The sequence below is a fragment of the Antechinus flavipes genome, chromosome 3 (assembly GCF_016432865.1).
Source record: "Antechinus flavipes isolate AdamAnt ecotype Samford, QLD, Australia chromosome 3, AdamAnt_v2, whole genome shotgun sequence".
Lineage (NCBI taxonomy): Eukaryota > Metazoa > Chordata > Mammalia > Dasyuromorphia > Dasyuridae > Antechinus > Antechinus flavipes.
The window spans coordinates 33,280,335-33,298,310 of record NC_067400.1 but is presented as its reverse complement, the minus strand read 5'-3'; the positions used below and the strand labels follow the sequence as shown (position 1 = coordinate 33,298,310).

Below are 17,976 nucleotides of genomic sequence, written 5' to 3'. Positions count from 1 at the left end.
AAAATGTCTGATCCTTATGCAAATTCTAAGTGGAAACAATTCCTTAAAAATTAAAATTGGTCAAATGGAAAAAGAGGTATAAAAACCTCATGGAAAAATTTTTCTTAAAAATTAGAATTGTGTAAGTAGAAGGCAACAACTCCACGTTACATTTAGAAATAACCAAAGTTAACAGAATGAAAAAAAATAGAAGAAAATGTAAAACCAGTGACTTGGAAAAACAACTGACATGGAAAATGGAAAATTTAAGAATTACTGGACTACCCAAAAACCATGATCAAAAAAGGAGCTTAGACTTCATATTTCAAGAAATTATTAAGGAATCTCTATTTAAAGTACCTGCAAACAATATAAAATATTAGTGAGTCTACCTGCCGAGAGAAACCTAGAGACTATATGAACACAATTTAAAAACACTTTTCACACAAATAAAGACAGATCTAAACAAGTGTTGAAATATTAATTTCTTATGGGCAAGCTGAGCCAATGTAATAACAATGACAGGTTAATTTACTTATTCAGTTCCATATCAATCAATCTACTAAAGAATTATATTATGTAATTATACAGCATTTGAGTTGGAAATTTATCATGAGACCATGCTTCAGTAGTATATAACTAAAAGTAATTGTTTCTATGACTGTCAGTCAGACAGCTATAGAAAATATTTTCTCTCTCAAATTTTTCAAGAGCACTTTGTCGGGATCTCTCTTTTGCTCCCATCACTTCCCATTTTGTACTGTATCTGTCTGTACTCCTAAGATATTATCTTCACACCCACTGTACTAGGAAGAATGAAAGATTCCTAGGGACAGGGACTGTTCTTTCTTTTCTTTGCATTTCCAATGCCTAGCCACACAGGTTTAAAAGGGGGGGAGTTGAATATATGAAAGATTTAAGGATGCCAGATGATTTAAACTGACTAAGCATGGAATATTCAAAGCCTAATTTAAGGATGATTTTTGCTTTTGTAGTTTATATGAGGAATTACATGGGAATGGATTTGACAGGAAATCCCTTATTCTTCTTATGTAGAAAATGGTTTGAGCATGACAGTGTCGATTCTAATAGTTGGCCACAATAGTCTCTTTAATAGTTAGTGGACTATGTAGAATTGAACAAGTTTAGGAATGTGAATAAACAGTTGCAGAAAGCATTTTGCCCTCCTCACACCTTATAGCCAGATTAAGTGTAAAAATATCTGCTACACGACTTTGGGACTGAAAGCCACATGGAGAGGCCCAGATTCATGAATCACAATTCTATGCAAAAACTAGTCCAGAAGACTTCTGACCATTCTATCTGTAGAAGCGAATTTTAGGATGTAATGGTCTTAGAATCAGGACATCTGGATTCTTGGCTTAAATCTGCCACCTTGTTTTCCTATGTCCCCTTGGTAGGCTTTCTAACTTCTCTGTACCTAAGTTTCTTCATTTATAAAATGAAGAGTTTAGAAAAATTGATCTCAAAAGTTTCTTCCAGCTCTAAAATGCTATGATTCGATATGCTATTTACTAAATATAGTATGCCATGAGATTCTCCCCCAGCATTTAACTTGTCTCTAATTTTTCAATTAAAGGACATGGGTAATGGGGCATGCTAATTTAGCATAAGAACCATTTATATTAAAATGTGATCTTGGTTTTAAACTACTGTGAAGTCATTAATCTCATTACTTCAGGATGTTGACTCTCAGAATAGTTATAAAGGTAATCAAAGTCTCTATATCCTACTTTCCAAGGATCTGCACTTTATTTGACCTAGAGTCACCCAGTTAAGATTGAAATTCTAGAAGCCCAGGCTGCTAAAAATGAAAATAAAAACATAAGAAAATACAAATATGTAGGAGGCAACTAGATGGTGCAGAGGGTAGAGCCTCTGGAAGACCTGAGTTCAAACTTGATCTGGGAAGTCTCTTATCCCCAGTTGCCTTGAAAGAACAAAAACAAATACACATACACACACACACACGCGCGCGCACACACACACAAATAAATATTTAGCTTTAATCTGTCCTTCATATGACTTCTCTATTCTAATTTTGGGGAATGCAAATTTGATTAAGCAGAATTCCTTGTACATTTTTAGTGGAGGCTCATGTTTTGATACCTCAGGGAGGCAACATTATGAGGAAATGTTCACACCTTCACTCCTCTCCCTTTTCCACTTTTCTTCCATCTTCTTGTCCTCCTTTTTCCAGCTCCCTCTTATGTGTATAGATTTTAAGCATCCTGAGGGAAGTTACAGTAATATTGCTGTTATTTGTGTCTCTAGTGCATAGAACAATATCTAGATATAATAAGAGCATAGCAAATAATTTCTGATGTTGGTCTTTTAACAACACCTTTAAGTAAAGAATGAAATTTATGCTTGGAGAAATTGGTATAAGTTAGAGAAAATTCTGAAAATGAAAAAACAGCAGGATGGCATAAAATGAGAAAGACAGGGAAACAGAAAGGCAGAGGAAGACAGAATGCAAGAGATAGTTTTGACAACATATTAAATATAAATTCCATGTTATTCTCATTTATGCCAGATTTTGGGGGGGGGGTAAAGAGGGATCGACAACACAGAAAGGGAAGAGTCAACAGTCAAAAGAAGGGAATAAGCTCAATGAATGAAGTTCACTGAATTGACAAAGCACAAAGGGCATTGTAATGAAGAAATGGAAGGGGATGGGGACACAACAGCAGACACAAACACTAAGCACTGCTTTCAAACTTGTTTTAATAATTTATGAGAACTATAACTTTAGCTTCCTTAGTTTCAACAGCACAATGAAATCAATAGAATAAATATTATTGGCCCAACCTCAACCAAATTAAATAAATATTGTAGACAAATTGAAATTCAAAGCTAATATGTATCTCAGAGACCCTTCAGTGATTAAAAATGAAGTATTGTCACACACAGAATAGTTCTTCTGTCTGCATACTCAATAAAAACTTTATCAATTCCTGAAATAGCTATCTGTGTATAGTCTAAAATCATATTTGATATGGAAATATATTTAGAAGAACTGCACATGTTTAACCTATATCATATTGCTTATTGTCTCTGGGAGAGGGGCAGAGGAGAAAGAGAAAGAAAAATTTGAAATATAATATTTTAGCTAAAGGTGAATGCTGAAAACTATCTTTGCATGTATTAGGAAAAATAAGATATTATTTTAAAATACAAATATATTCTAAGATTTTCTGAAATAGTTTATGGAACTCTTTAAAAGTTGTTGTTCAGTTTTTTCAGTCTTGTTCAACTCTTCATGATTTCATCTTGTCAAAGATACTGCAACAGCTTCCTATTTTCTTCTCCATTTCATTTTACAGATGGGCAAACTGAGACAAACAGGGAGAAGTGACTTTCCCATGATCACACAGCTAGTAAGTGTCTGAGGCCAGATTTGAACTCGGGAAGATGAGTCTTCCTTACTTCAGGCATGACATTCTACCCACTATGCCAACTCACTATGTGACAAACTCTTTAAATAGAATATGTTCATTTAGCCAAAATTATTTTATATGCTGACATTTTAAAATCAATTCAAATATTACAAATATCTACCAGTTTATAATCTTGTACTCTAGTGTTCCCTTCAAAACCAGAAGAAAATACCATTATCATAAAAAGTATGAATTAAATAATCCATTACAGATTGTATCATACACATAGTACACATAAGAACATGTATATAGAGAGATATGTGATATCTCTATAAATATAGATATTTATATCTATACATATAACTATGTATAGACATATGTATGTGTGTGTGTGTATATATATATATGTATATATATATATACATATATATATACATATGTGTATGTGTGTATATATATATGTATATATATATATACATATATATATACATATGTGTATGTGTGTATATATATATGTATATATATACATATATATATACATATGTGTATGTGTGTATATATATATGTATATATATATATATATATAATATATATATATATATATATATATAATATATATATATATATATAATATATATATACACACACACACATGCGTAGGTGTGTGTGTTGTAAGAATCAAGAGGTTGGATTTCCATTGGCTACAGAGAACTTGTAGTTCTGCTTGTATCTTTAAAAGTATCAGTCTGGGATAGTCTCTATTTCTGTCTCAGTCTTTCCAAAGATGTACAGGGAGTAGATGACTCATTCATTCACTGAGTACTATCATTTAGTTATTGAGGCAGGCGTAAAACCACCTTCCCCTTCTCTTAGGCCCTGGAGCACCATGAAACTTAAGGTTCTATCTGTTTTGTTTGTCATTTTCAGGTCCAGGCGCAGGGAGTAGAACCCTGGACCAAAAACTTAAGCTATGTCAAACTTAGAGTCTCAGAATTGGACATTAGACATTGCAATCAATCCGACAGAGAAACACTGGGAAGCCAGAAACTCAGGAAGCAGCAAGCCTAGAAGAGTTTTGGACATGGAACTTGGGCAGATTAATGTTATGAAGGAGGGAATGCTCGTTTTAAGTCAAATATTTAAACCGAACTGGGTTTTTGAGCCCCTTAAAATTAGGAAATTGAACCAATGACAGAAATAAGAAGCTTCCCCTCCAAATATCCTAAGCACACCAAAAATCCCTGAAGGAAGAATGAAATATAACATTGCCTTTAGGCAATGGAGGGCAGATTAGTCACAGTTCCAAAATCTTTTATTTTAGCCATAAGTATGTTTATACATGCAAGAAAAATTTATATTATTTTCAATGTAGTAGTAAAAATATTTATGTAAGGAATTTTAGGTAAGTAAAAAATCTGAAAATTAGTTTTATAAATTATGTACCTTATTTTAAATCTATAATTAGTTTTAGTATTTTACTAAAGACTTAAATATTGCTAAAATGAAACCAACAACTATTAAATATAAAATGAAGATCCATAAAAGATAATAAAAACATTAAGGGCTAGAAGGGGACCAGAGAAACTATTTCAAATGCCCTCACTTTACAGTTGAATAACCTGAAGCTGAGAAAAGTTAAATGAGCTGTCCAAGGTAACAAAAGGCAGAAATTTGGCACAAGGCCATCAACCCCTATCTGTTTTTTGCCCCCTGTGAAAACTGTCTTCTCCTTATGAGGCCACGGTAATTGGGCTTATGAATTTTATAAAGACTAAGTGAAATTGGAAAACATCATGAGAATGCTCCATTCCAGAGCTGTTCTCCACTCAACAGCAAGAATCTTAAAGGCCCTGGAAGGCAGTGATGGAGAAAGGAAGCTGAGCAAGAGGTACAATGGTGAAGGCAATTTAGGACAAGACACTCAGACCACTAGTGTTCCCAGTCACCTTTTTGAGAGGATGGTAGCCTGATGGAAGCAAATGTAGGTATAACGGGCAGTCTCAAATTTCCATGCATTCACAGTTGTTCCCACATTCTAGGTGTGCCCTATTTCCCTCTATCCTCCCAGCAACGTGATACAGTAGAATTGTCAGGAAAATCCAAATTCAAATACTAACTGTCTGGATCTGGAGCAAACCACTTAATCCTTTCCTGCCTCAGTTTCCTCACATGTAAAAATATGGATAATAATATCTGCCTCAATTGGTTGTTATGAGGTGAAATGAGACAAAACCTGTAAAATGCTCAGTACAATGCATAGTAATAGGACTATGTACTACTAAGCACATAGTAAGCACTTAATGTTTGTTCCTCTCCTCTTCCTTTATATAATTTCTGTATACTACAAGTTTGTTAATAGATAGGCTGCTAAAAAATATACCTGCTCATTCTCTTCCTTTAAGTGCTCTGGTTACTACAGCCTCAAGCTATATCTCTATACAACCAACTATTAGCATGGCCTGATTGTCCACCATTATCAGAAGATGTATAAGCATGTGGGAGCCTTACACTCCCAATTACTTACAAAGAGTATTCACTGAGTGCTCTTCTCTTCAGCTCTAACAGATACAAAGCTTCCCCCTGACTTGTCTCTGAGATAAAATGGTAGGTGGAGGGAGGTCAGATATATATTGGTATAACCAATACCGAAGCAACAATTGTTATCTTTTTTTATTTTCAAAACATATGCATAACATTTTTTAACATTGTGTTCCAAAAATTTTTCCCTCCCTTCTTCCCACCCCCTCACCTAGATAATCACTAATCCAATATAAATTAAACATATACAATTCTTCTAAACATATCTCTACAATTATCATGCTGCACAAGAAAAAATCAAATCAAAATGGTAAAATAAAAAAGAAAAAGAAAAAATGCAAACAATAATAAAAAAATGAAAATACTGTGTTGATATCCATGCTCAGTTCCCACAGTTCTCTCTCTGGATGCAGATGGCTCTATCATGAGACCACTAGAACTAGCCTGAATCACCTCACTGATGAAAAAAGCCACGTCCACCAGAATTGATCATCATAGAATCTGGTTGTTGCTCTGTACTATTCTCTTGGTTCTGGTCACTTCACTCTAAGTCTCTATAGCCCTTTTTGAAATCATCCCAGTGGTCATTTCTTATAGAACAATAATACTCCATAACATTCATATACCATAACTTATTCAGCCTTCTCCAACTGATGGGCATACACTCAGTTTCCAGTTTCTGGCCACTAAAAAAATTGGCTACCACAAATATTTTTGCACATGTGGATCCTTTCCCCTTTTTAATGATCTCTTTGGGATACAGGCCGAGTAGAGACACTGCTGGATAAAAGGACATTTTGAGCATAGTTCTATATTGCTCTCCAGAATGATTGGATCCATTCACAACTCTACCAACAATGTATTAGTGTTCCAGTTTTCCCATATATCCCACAACATTTATTATCACTTTTCCTGTTACTTCAGCCAATCTGAAAGGTATAGAGTGGTACCTCAGAGTTGTCTTAATTTGCATTTCTCTGATCAGTAGTGATTTAGAATATTTTTTCATATGACTAGAAATGGTTTTAATTTCTTCATCTGAAAATTATCGCAAGTTATTCTCTATACAGAACCTTCATCTCAAGATCTGCTGACCACAATTCTTAAAAGCATAATGCCATGAAGCTGGCATAAGAAGTACTACAATACATGAACATTACTTTAAGGAAGAATAAGGATGAGTAGGGTGTAATCTATTCTTGGTCCTTTGTGAATTGGTAATGATGGAAAATTGCATTTGGTGATCCAGCTACTCTAACGACCTACAAATCTGAGTTTTCATCTACATGCTAAGGTAGAAAGTTGCAAAAGGAAAACATGTCCATTAATACTTTAGGTGCATTCTGAGCACATACAATATTCCCTCTCAAACTTGGAGGTGCCTGTCATCTTCTCTCAAGTAATAATCTGTCTGAGAGAGGGATGGGAAAGAGAAAATCTTCACAGGAGAGATAAACAAACCTACAGTAAACTCCTTTCATTGGTACAAAATCTGACAGTCTTATTTATGAGTGGCTCCAGGATATAGTGTGGAATCAAGAGACATTGTTGTCATCAGCTCTTCCTTGTAATAGGCTATCCTGCATACTTTGGCATCACACTCAATAGCTTTTGAACTGGCATTTGGACAACAAAACCTTTTCATTCACAACTTTGATGCTCTTTTTAACCTTTCTCTTGCTTAAAAACATATAATGATTCTTAATCGCAATGTTGTACATCATCAAGAAATCTCATCTCTAAAGTTGTGAAAACATATGCTGTCAGGAAAGCAAAAATGATCCCCTCTTTCTAGTACCTGCGGTAGAAGCATGATAATAACTGTGTGAGACACTGTCTTCCTCCTCTCAAAATAATTATGGCTCTCTAGAATTCAGCATCTGTGCCGCCAGATGTTACTGTCAAATACGTAAGCAATGGGCTCGGGTGCTACACAAACCTGGCTTCCTTCCAAGATTCCTTGAATAAAAAGCAGATGCAAGTGGTTTTTTGGAGTCCGAGATTGTAAGCACCACACCATATTAATCCTGTTACATAAAGAGGGAATGGCTTCCACTAATGACAGGTTGAATCTGTTCAGGTTCAAATGACTACTTTGCTAGCTGATGATGGACGTGTCTAGAACTGCATTCAAAGTTAAGGGGATAGAAACTCTCACATTTAATATTACTAATAAAAAGGGAAACAAAATTTTATGAACTAAAATGTGTTACAATTTCCCTTTCTAATAAAGTATATTCTGCTACCATGGAAATGAGTGATTCCATTTTGTAAGATTGGAAGGAAAATAATTTAAAGAAGAGATATAATGTTATTCCAATAGGCAGGTGATGCATTAGTAGCACAAAGTAGATGGTATGCAGAAGACATCAAGGAATTTCAATCAATTATATGTCACTTCAGTTTAAAGATGGATTTTTTTTGCAAAACTCACCATAATAAGATATTATCAGGTTTCTTCTTCCAGGATTTAATGGTAAAGATAAGGTTTAAGATGAATTTAATCTTAATTAAAGAATCCACATGGAAACAAATGATGAAATTCATTATGACTGGAATATATATAAATAAGTATCCCAAGCAACATAGGATTTGGAAGTCACTGGCTAATTGTATACATTTGAACTAGTTATTAAATTCCTCCACAATCCAGTTCATTTTTTTAATCTACATCAAGAACAAATTAAGTAAACCACAAACTGTTGCATAAATGTGAACTATTGTTATTATTCTATGATTTGAGTTACTATCTTCTATCTTCTGGAAGAAAAGTTTATGTCTATATGACATCATGATATCACAGTACAATGAGAGGAAATCATTATGCAATTTTTCAGGGGGGGAAAAACACTTGATTTGTTTGATATTCTAAATTTATTTTCATCATAGAGTTATAGAATAAAATAAAGGTTAAACAGAGGGTGATATTAATTCTTGATCATTTTCATTTCATGTCAAATTCTATCCAGGTCTTTTGTTGGTACAAGTCAAATTCTGAACTTATATATACAAAAGAACTGGATGAAAGTGTTTAATTTAAGAATTATTTCTTAATAAATTCTAGTCTACTCTATGCAAGGACTATGCCTCATGCTGTAAAAAAGAGAAAGAAATTAAATACCCATCTACAGATATCTCAGATTTTACCAAGGGACATAAAATGTATACACAGATAAAACATTTACCACTTGGTCATCAGAGAAGGCTTCTCACGGCTGCTATCATATATTGAGGCTCAAAGGAAGCTAAAGATGCTAAAAGGCAAAGGTGATAGTGTCCTACGCAAAGCCTAAACATACAAAGCAATGAAGTAGGAAGGTAATGTTCAGAGAATGGCAAGTAGGTCAGTTTATCTGGGATATAACATTTATTAAAGAAAATAATGTGAAATCAGGCTAAGAAGTTGAGTAGAAGACAAACTGTGAAGGGTCTTACATATTAAGGAATGTGTATTTTAGGGACATCTTGAACATGAGAGTGACACAAATCAGACTTATACCATAAAAAATTATTTTATCACTTGTGTGGTGAGTGCATTTAAAAGTGAGGGAATTAGATGAAGAGAGACTGATTAGGAGATTATTACAATAAGCTAGGTGAAAAGAGACAATTTGAAGTAGGATTATAAAAAAAAAAGCTGTCAATTAATATTTGGCATTTACAGAACACACCTCTACAAAGTAGCTGTTATCATTATCAGCATTATTTTATATTAGAAACTAAGATGAAATTATTGAATAAATTACTTGTCCAGAGTCAGTCAAATAGCTTAAGATGCCAAGAAAGAATGTGAAGCCAATTTGTCCCGACTCAAAAGTTTTACTTGACACTGACAGATGGAGAGAGATATTGCAGAAATTTGGTAAAAGACTAATCAAAGTGGGAAATGATGATTCCAAATTTATAAACCTGACAATTTACTTAGGTGTTCCTCATTAATTCAGTAACTACTACATAGTACGGTAGATAAAATTTGGGGCTTGGAGTCAGAAAGACCAGAGTTCAAATTTGGCCTAAGATATATGTAACCTTTGTGACATCTATGCATCCTATTGCAAGGTATTTAACATTCATCTGCTCTAATTTCTTCAGCCATAAAATAAGAATATCATTTTCATCCCAGGATTGTTGTAAGACTAAGATAAATATGTATAAAATATTGAGCATAGTGCATGATGTTCCATTTCCTTTCTGATATTCCTAAGACATTAAAGATAAGACAAACACAGTTACTGATTATTTTTTTGTCAGATTCCATTTTCCTACAGCCTGACAGTCAATATGACAACTATCTTCAGCAACCTTCTATTCCATCATACATGCTTTGGTTCTTTCATTACTCATTTGCCATACCCACAAGAAGGCAGAAAGGGAAGACAAAAGAGTGAAACTCAACTCAAATTTTGTATCCACTGGCAATTCTAATAATGCTTACTGGGGGGGGGAGGGAGTTGGAAAGAATCAGGGAAGAATTTTTCAATCAGTATCTAAAATGAGGTAAAATTTACTTTAGTCTCCAGAGTCCTGCCCTGTAAACTGAATGACCAGGGATTTACTATCCATGAGGATTGAAAACGGACATTAAGTTTTAGCTCTGGAACTGAACAAATTATTCTGTGTGAACATATTATTTAAGTCTTCACAGACATACAAATCCTCAATTTTAAATTCAAGTCAGTGAAGAACAAGAAGTCAATAGAGAGACTTCAGTATCGTTGAGATTTTTCACTATCCCATGAGAACGGTGGATCATACTTATTACCACAACCCAAGTGTGTTGCAATTTCTACAATGATGATATGGACGAAGGTACAAACAGAGAATTACATTAATCCAATCTGTATGCGACAAAGATATAGAAAACAATTTCCACATCCACAGGAGTCATCCAGGACTTGATTCAAGCTACATTTCTGAAATAATAAAAAGCAGGTTTAATAGCATCTTTAGTAGAATTGTCAAAAGCTAGTGTGGGCTTGTAACGTTTCCAAATACTTTCATGGAAGTGGGAAATATTGTTCTAAAGTTTCACCAAGAAATTTTTAAGGAAGACTCCAATGATATAATTAAGCCTTGAACATTTACTTCCAATAAAATTAAATTACCATAGTATTTGGATCTCAGAGAATTCTTAAAGGTCTTCTAGTCCAATCCCCTGCATTTTAAAGGCACATAAAGAAAATGAAGTTTGCTCAAGATCACAGAGATACTAAATTCTATATCTACTACAGATTAATTAATCTAAAGGCAATAACGTACATATAATATAAAATAGAGAAAATGCTACAGAATGCTATTTAAAAGATGTAATATAAAATATACTACTATACTTATTTCAAAATTGAAGTACCACTACTGACAGATTCTAGTTAAGAATAAATAGCTTTTCCAAGAAACCAGTCACAAAGCAAATATGTGAGCTTGGCATTCTGAGTCCCATAAGCTATGGAGCATGGAGGTGGATAGAGTGGGGTGGGAGGGATAAGGCTCTAGAATGTTGATAGATTCTTAATAGAGGTTTTAGGGGATAATATGGGTAAGAACTCTGAAAAATGAAAGGGTATAGAAGCCTTATGATTAGTAAAGTGGGAAGGGAACTCCAACACCCATAAAATTATAAGCAATAATAATCAAACTTATAAGGCTTTAAGGTTCAAACTATGCCTTGCATATTCTATTTCCTTTTTATTCTAGTTCACAACGATCCTAGGAGGAAAATGCTATTATTATTCCCATTATCCAGATGAGGAAGCTGATAATTAGAGAAGTCAAATAAAATATCTAGCATCTGGCACTCAGGTTCAATTTAACCAATCTCTAATTGTAGCACTCTACAAACTACATCAAGCTACCTAATTTATATCCAAGTAAGAACTGTAAGGTGGCAGTATACTCGCTGACTTGTTCAGAAGCCTTGGTAAAATAAGACAAGGCAATCTTTTGCTTTTCTCTCCTATAAACATTCATTAGTATACTAGTCATAAATGAGATAAAACTATTAGTCTACTTTTGTTCATACTGATGAAGGTGACATGGTCAAAGTCATGAGTAATGACTCCCATCATTCTTCTTCCTCAACAACACAGACTGTATAACCAATATGTGACAAGTATTTTTATTTAAGTACCAGCCAGGCAAATATAATTCCTTAAAGCTTCTAGGAATAGCGGGCTGGCATAAAAGAGGCTTACAAGGTAGACAAGCACCACAGCTGTAGATATAAAAGACATACCTATTATAGTCAGTCCCTGCCTTAAGAAGCTTATCTAACAGCAGAAAGAAGAAAAACATATATCAGGAAGACAGATACTAAAACACACATATATATGTAAAATTGAATGTGAAACAATATTAATAGTCATAAAAAACTGATAAAACTTAACAGCAATCAAATGAAAATAGGTTTTACAAGTCTTTACAGAGTATCCATGCCTTGACTATGGTTTGGAAAACAGAAAATATAATAGAAAAAAAAAGAAGTTAATCCACATGAGAAAAAGAAAATCTTTTCTCTTTCCTTCTCTTCTTTCCTTGCTTGCTTTGTTCTCTCACTCTGTCTCTCTGAGTCTGTCTCCCTATTTGTTTCTTTCTCTCTGTCTTTCTTACTTTTTTTTTCATAAGCTAGAAGTAACATTTTCAATATAGGAGTTAACTTGCTTGCCTTCTAATTAATTAAATAAGAATAAATATTTGTAAAGTGCTTGGAAGCTAGATGATGTTGAGGATGATGATGTTGGTGATCCCGCTGCTACTGCTGCTGATCAAGATGAAATAAGAGAGTGGTTCAGTCAATAGGTATTTATAAAGCACCTACTAGGATGATGATAATGATGGTGAAGATGGGATAAGAATGGTTCAGTAGATAGATATTTATAAAGCACTTATGATGGTGATGGGGACAACAATACTGATGGAGACGATGGAAAAGAGGGTAGTGCATCAATAAGTATTTATAAAGCACCTACTATGATGATGATGATGGTGACAATGGAATAAGGAGTTTATCAATAGGTACTTATAAAACACCTACTATGAAGATGCTGGTAGTAATAATAATGATCAGAATTGAAAAGATGGAAGTTCTTCAATACATATGGCTCAGACACTGTACTTGGCTCAGCCATGCCATCAAAAATAACAAGCTCTCCCTTTCCTCCCCAAGGAGTTTCCACTCTGGCCACTAAGATGTAAGAAGATGGTGGAGGATTGATAAATGGTCAAAGGATATGAACAGACAATTTTCAGAGGATGAAATTGAAACTATTACCACTCATATGAAAGAGTGTTCCAAATCATTATTGATCAGAGAAATGCAAATTAAGACAACTCTGAGATATCACTACACACCTGTCAGATTGGCTAAGATGACAGGAAAAAATAATGATGAATGTTGAAGGGGATGCGGGAAAACTGGGTCACTAATGCATTGTTGGTGGAGTTGTGAACGAATCCAACCATTCTGGAGAGCAATCTGGAATTATGCCCAAAAAGTTATCAAACTGTGCATACCCTTTGATCCAGCAGTGTTTCTATTGGGCTTATATCCCAAAGAAATACTAAAGAAAGGGACCTGTATGTGCCGAATGTTTGTAGCAGCCCTGTTTGTAGTGGCTAGAAACTGGAAAATGAATGGATGCCCATCAATTGGAGAATGGCTGGGTAAATTGTGGTATATGAATGTTATGGAATATTATTGTTCTGTAAGAAATGACCAGCAGGATGAATACAGAGAGGACTGGCGAGACTTACATGAACTGATGCTAAGTGAAATGAGCAGAACCAGGAGATCATTATACACTTCGACAACGATGTTGTATGAGGACATATTTTGATGGAAGTGGATTTCTTTGACAAAGAGACCTGAGTTTCAATTGATAAATGACGGACAAAAGCAGCTACACCCAAAGAAAGAACACTGGGAAACGAATGTAAACTATCTGCATTTTTGTTTTTCTTCCCGGGTTATTTATACCTTCTGAATCCAATTCTCCCTAAGCAACAAGAGAACTGTTCGGTTCTGCAAACATATATTGTATCTAGGATATACTGCAACATATCCAACATATAAAGGACTGCTTGCCATCTAGGGGAGGGGGTGGAGGGAGGGAGGGGAAAAATCGGAACAGGAACGAGTGCAAGGGATAATGTTGTAAAAAAAAATTACCCTGGCATGGATTCTGTCAATATAAAGTAATTATTAAAGGAAAAAAAATTCTTTCAGCCAATTAAAAAAAAAAAAAAAAGATGATGGAGGGCTCTGAAGGATTTCCAGGGTGCACCACAAGCCTCGCTGTATCAGCCTTTTGAGCCACGTTTGCTGGTTGAGGAAGAAACAAAAGACCCAGGCCTTTCAGATTGTTGCAGTCCAGCCCTGTTGGGTGTACCATAGCGGGGGAGGGGGAAGGGCTGGTACTGTTTCCTCTCATGGGAAAGGCGTGGCCACAGCGGAAGCTTTTGTGGTTTGTACACTTGTGGTTTCCCCGCTCCCAGCATGTGGACAGTGGGCATCCTTTTCCCTCTGCTCCTCACCACCCACCCCGGCTCAGGCCTCTTCCTGCTCCTCTCTGGCCCGGCCTCCACACCGGGGTGGGGCAGTACTAAGGGGGCAGCCTCGAGCCTGTGCCCAGGGTTATCTCTGTTCTCACACAGATCTTGGCTGCGACTCTAGGTTGTAGACTCCCTAGACTCCCTTGCCTATACATGTGCAAATGACCACACTGGCTGGGACACAGTAGGCTTCCCAACAGGAGCAGGACACCCCTGCATATCATTACTGCCCAGGGTGCTTTTAAATCTGCTCCTGGTGCCAGACCCGGGCATGTGGGTGGGTTACGATTGGCCAGATCGGCCAGGCTGTGATTGGCCAACCTTCGAGGCACCTGCTCTAATGCTCAGTGTCAATTCCAAGGCCGGGGTGTGGCTGCATGCCAAGGTGGAAGGCTGCATTCTGTGCAGCCATTGGTTCTCCTTTCTCCTTGGGCCTGCGCAGTGGGGTGTCCCTGGGCACTAAGAAGCTCTACGCGCCTGCGTGGTTACAGCACTGTCCATAGCCGTTGGCGGGAGTGGGTAGGGAGCCGAGGAGGCCGGAGGCTGGAGTGTAGCGGGAGCAGCTGCGGCCTAGCGTTAGTAGCCATGTCGCCCAAAGTTTCCAGGAAGAGTCGGCCCCCATCTCAGCCCGGGGCCCGAAAGCCCAGTTCCAGGCCGGCCAGCGGCTGTTGTGCCTGCACGGCTCTCTGCTCTATGAAGCCAAGTGCATGCGGGTGGCCGAGGTGGCGGCTGAGCCCGAGGCGGACGTGGAGGCCGGCTCGGTCATGTACCTGATCCACTACACGGGCTGGAACAAGAACTGGGACGAGTGGGTACCCGAGAACCGCGTCCTCGAATACTCGGAGAACAACCTGGTCCGGCAAAGCGAGCTGCTCCGGGCCCACCAGGAGCAGCAGGCCGGGACGAAGGCGCGAGGCGGGCTCCGGGTGCGCAAGATCCCGGGGCCGGGCCTGCAGCAGAAAAATGGGGGGCGGGCCCGGAAGGAGCCCCAGGAGGTGGCAGGCAACGGGGAGGGCAGCGGCTGTGTTGGCTGCCCCATAGAAGTTTCAGCGCCTCCTCGCCGCAGGCGGAGCGCCACGGACCCCACGGTGGAGAGTGAAGAGGCGGCCCGGAACCGGGTGGAGGTGAAGGTGGAGATCCCTGAGGAGTTGAAGCCGTGGCTTGTGGACGACTGGGACCTGGTCACCAAGCAGAACCAGCTCTTCGGGTTGCCCGCGCAGGTGCCGGTGGATGCCATCCTGGAGCAGTACGCGCGCGCCCGGGGAGAGAAGTCACTGGTGGCACCCGAGGTGTTGGCCGGCATCAAGGAGTACTTCAACGTGATGCTGGGCACGCAGCTGCTGTACAAGTTCGAGCGGCCGCAGTATGCCGAGGTGCTGGCCCGCCACCCCGATGTGCCCATGTCCCGCATCTACGGCGCGCCCCACCTGCTGCGCCTCTTTGTGCGTATCGGCGGCATGCTGGCCTACACGCCCCTGGATGAGCGCAGCCTGGCCCTGCTGCTGGGCCACCTGCACGACTTCCTGTCCTACCTGGCCGACAACGCGCCTGCCCTCTTCAGCGCAGGAGACTACGGCGTGGCGCCCCCGGAGTACCATCGCAAGGCGGCCTAGAGCTCCACAGGCTGCTCTAGCTGGAGGTGGAGTGGAGGGAGCGCTCACTCAGCCCCTTCTGGGGATCCTGGCCGCCACTGGGGATGACAGCAGCCGGTGGGTGGCGATAGTGGGTGATAGCAGCCGCGGGGGGGAGAGGGAGGAGGGGGAGAGGAAGGGGAGGGGGAAAGAGGAAGGGGGTTGATGGATGGGAGACAAGACAGCCGCCACAGGGAGGGACAGGGGAGGGCGATAGAGAGTGATAGTGACCATGGGATGCGGCGCCCCTTGTTTGAAGGCAGAGCGACACGGATTGGGATGGTTCCAAAGTGACAGACTGCTCCAGTCGGCACAGAGAGCCAGAAGGTAGACAGGAGTCGGTCATTTGTACCCATTGGTACTCGATATCATCAGCTGCTTACAGAAACTTGACTGTGCCGTTCTGTGGGCATTTGTCTCTCTGCCCAGATCGTTGGAAATTTTGGGGTTTTGTTTTTAAATCTCCAGTTTAATGATACCCTTACTATAATAAAAGAAATGCATTGTTGCGTTACTGCTTTTGTGGGAAAGCTAAGCTTTCCACAATTATCTTAAAAATCTTGGGTTCCTTAATTTTCATGGGAAAAATACTCAAAATAAGTAGGAACTATAGAATAATAGGGTGGTGTTGGTCCTGATTTTCAAAAAGATAATTCAATTTCATAGTTATTTATTTTCCTCATATTTGTTTCCTAGGATTAGTGTTTGATCTTCAGATATCTTGGTTTCTCACTCGGGGTAATCCTTGCACTTATGGAAATGGCAGCTACTTTCCGCCTCAGTAGATGGTTTTGATGAGTTACCCGACCAAATAAATCATCGACTTGTGGCCAAAATTCTGAATTCAGCGAATTTCACTTTTAATTCCTAATGAAGTAAAATAAGAGATTATTGATGGAATAGTTTCTGATAATTACAAGATGGGCTCATCAAGAGGATGTCAAGTCAAACTAACCACATTTCCATTTTGGACAGTTATTTTTATTGGTAAGACAAAAAAACAAAACAAAACACGTTTTAAACAAAGCATTTGTTTCAACTTCTCATGAGGCTTTTTATCATTTTACCATTCCATTTACATGTTTTCATAACTAATTCAATTATTATGTGATAGCTAGAAGGATATCTCTAAAAGAATGCCTTCAGGAAGCCTCTCTCAACTGTTTTCAACATTTTTTAGCACCAATTTGGAAGAAGGCAGCATGCTTATCAAATTTGCAGGTTATGCATAGTTAGGAGACAGAGCTGACTAAATGACAGATGCATGGCTAGAAAGATTAGGGATTAGGATGATGAACTAAATTATAATGAAACAGTTAAAGATGTAGAGTCATTTGTTCAATAACTAAATAAGGGGGAATTATTTAGGTAACATGTACATAAGAAAACAGCTTTGGAAGGAACCGTAAGCTTCACCATGTTAATATGATAGCTGAAGCTATCCTAGTGATATTTTAGTCTGTATTGATAGAAATATAGCTTTCAGAACAAAGGAATTCATAGTCCTGTTTTTCTCCATCTTTCAGTGCTAGTGTCCTGATCTAAGTATCATATTTTAGGAAAGCTATTGAGCTAATAAAGCACAACCAAAAGAGTAGCAATAGAATCTGAAACCCTGGTATGTGACCAATCAGTTGGTTTTTCTTTTTTAGACATTGGGGACGTTTAAACAGAAGAGAAGACTAGATTTTAAGGGAGGGAAGGGGAACAGAACATAATGGCAGAATGATAGCAATTTTCTAGTAGAGATGGAGATAACGTGTGGAAGTTTCAGAGTAACTAAATTCAGTTTGTTTGGGAAAAAAAAAGTAAGCCGGTTGAGTAAGAGTAGAATGGGATATCTTGAGAAGCAATGAGTTCAGGAGCCATACTAGATTCTT

At 38.0% G+C, this 17,976-nt stretch overlaps 2 protein-coding genes across 2 annotated transcripts in view; one reads left to right on the top strand and one right to left on the bottom strand.

Annotated features, from left to right (window-relative positions):
- NAALADL2 (N-acetylated alpha-linked acidic dipeptidase like 2) overlaps nucleotides 1-17,976 on the bottom strand; it is a 979,587-nt gene that overhangs the window by 664,871 nt on the left and 296,740 nt on the right. The gene's annotated exons all lie outside the window — the stretch shown is intronic.
- On the top strand, nucleotides 14,737-16,920 carry LOC127553344 (mortality factor 4-like protein 1). The gene is made up of 3 exons (XM_051983987.1): nucleotides 14,737-14,850; nucleotides 15,020-16,174; nucleotides 16,793-16,920. Exons 1-2 carry the CDS (start codon nucleotides 14,737-14,739, stop codon nucleotides 16,076-16,078), a joined length of 1,173 nt encoding a protein of 390 aa, XP_051839947.1. The 3' UTR covers nucleotides 16,079-16,174; nucleotides 16,793-16,920.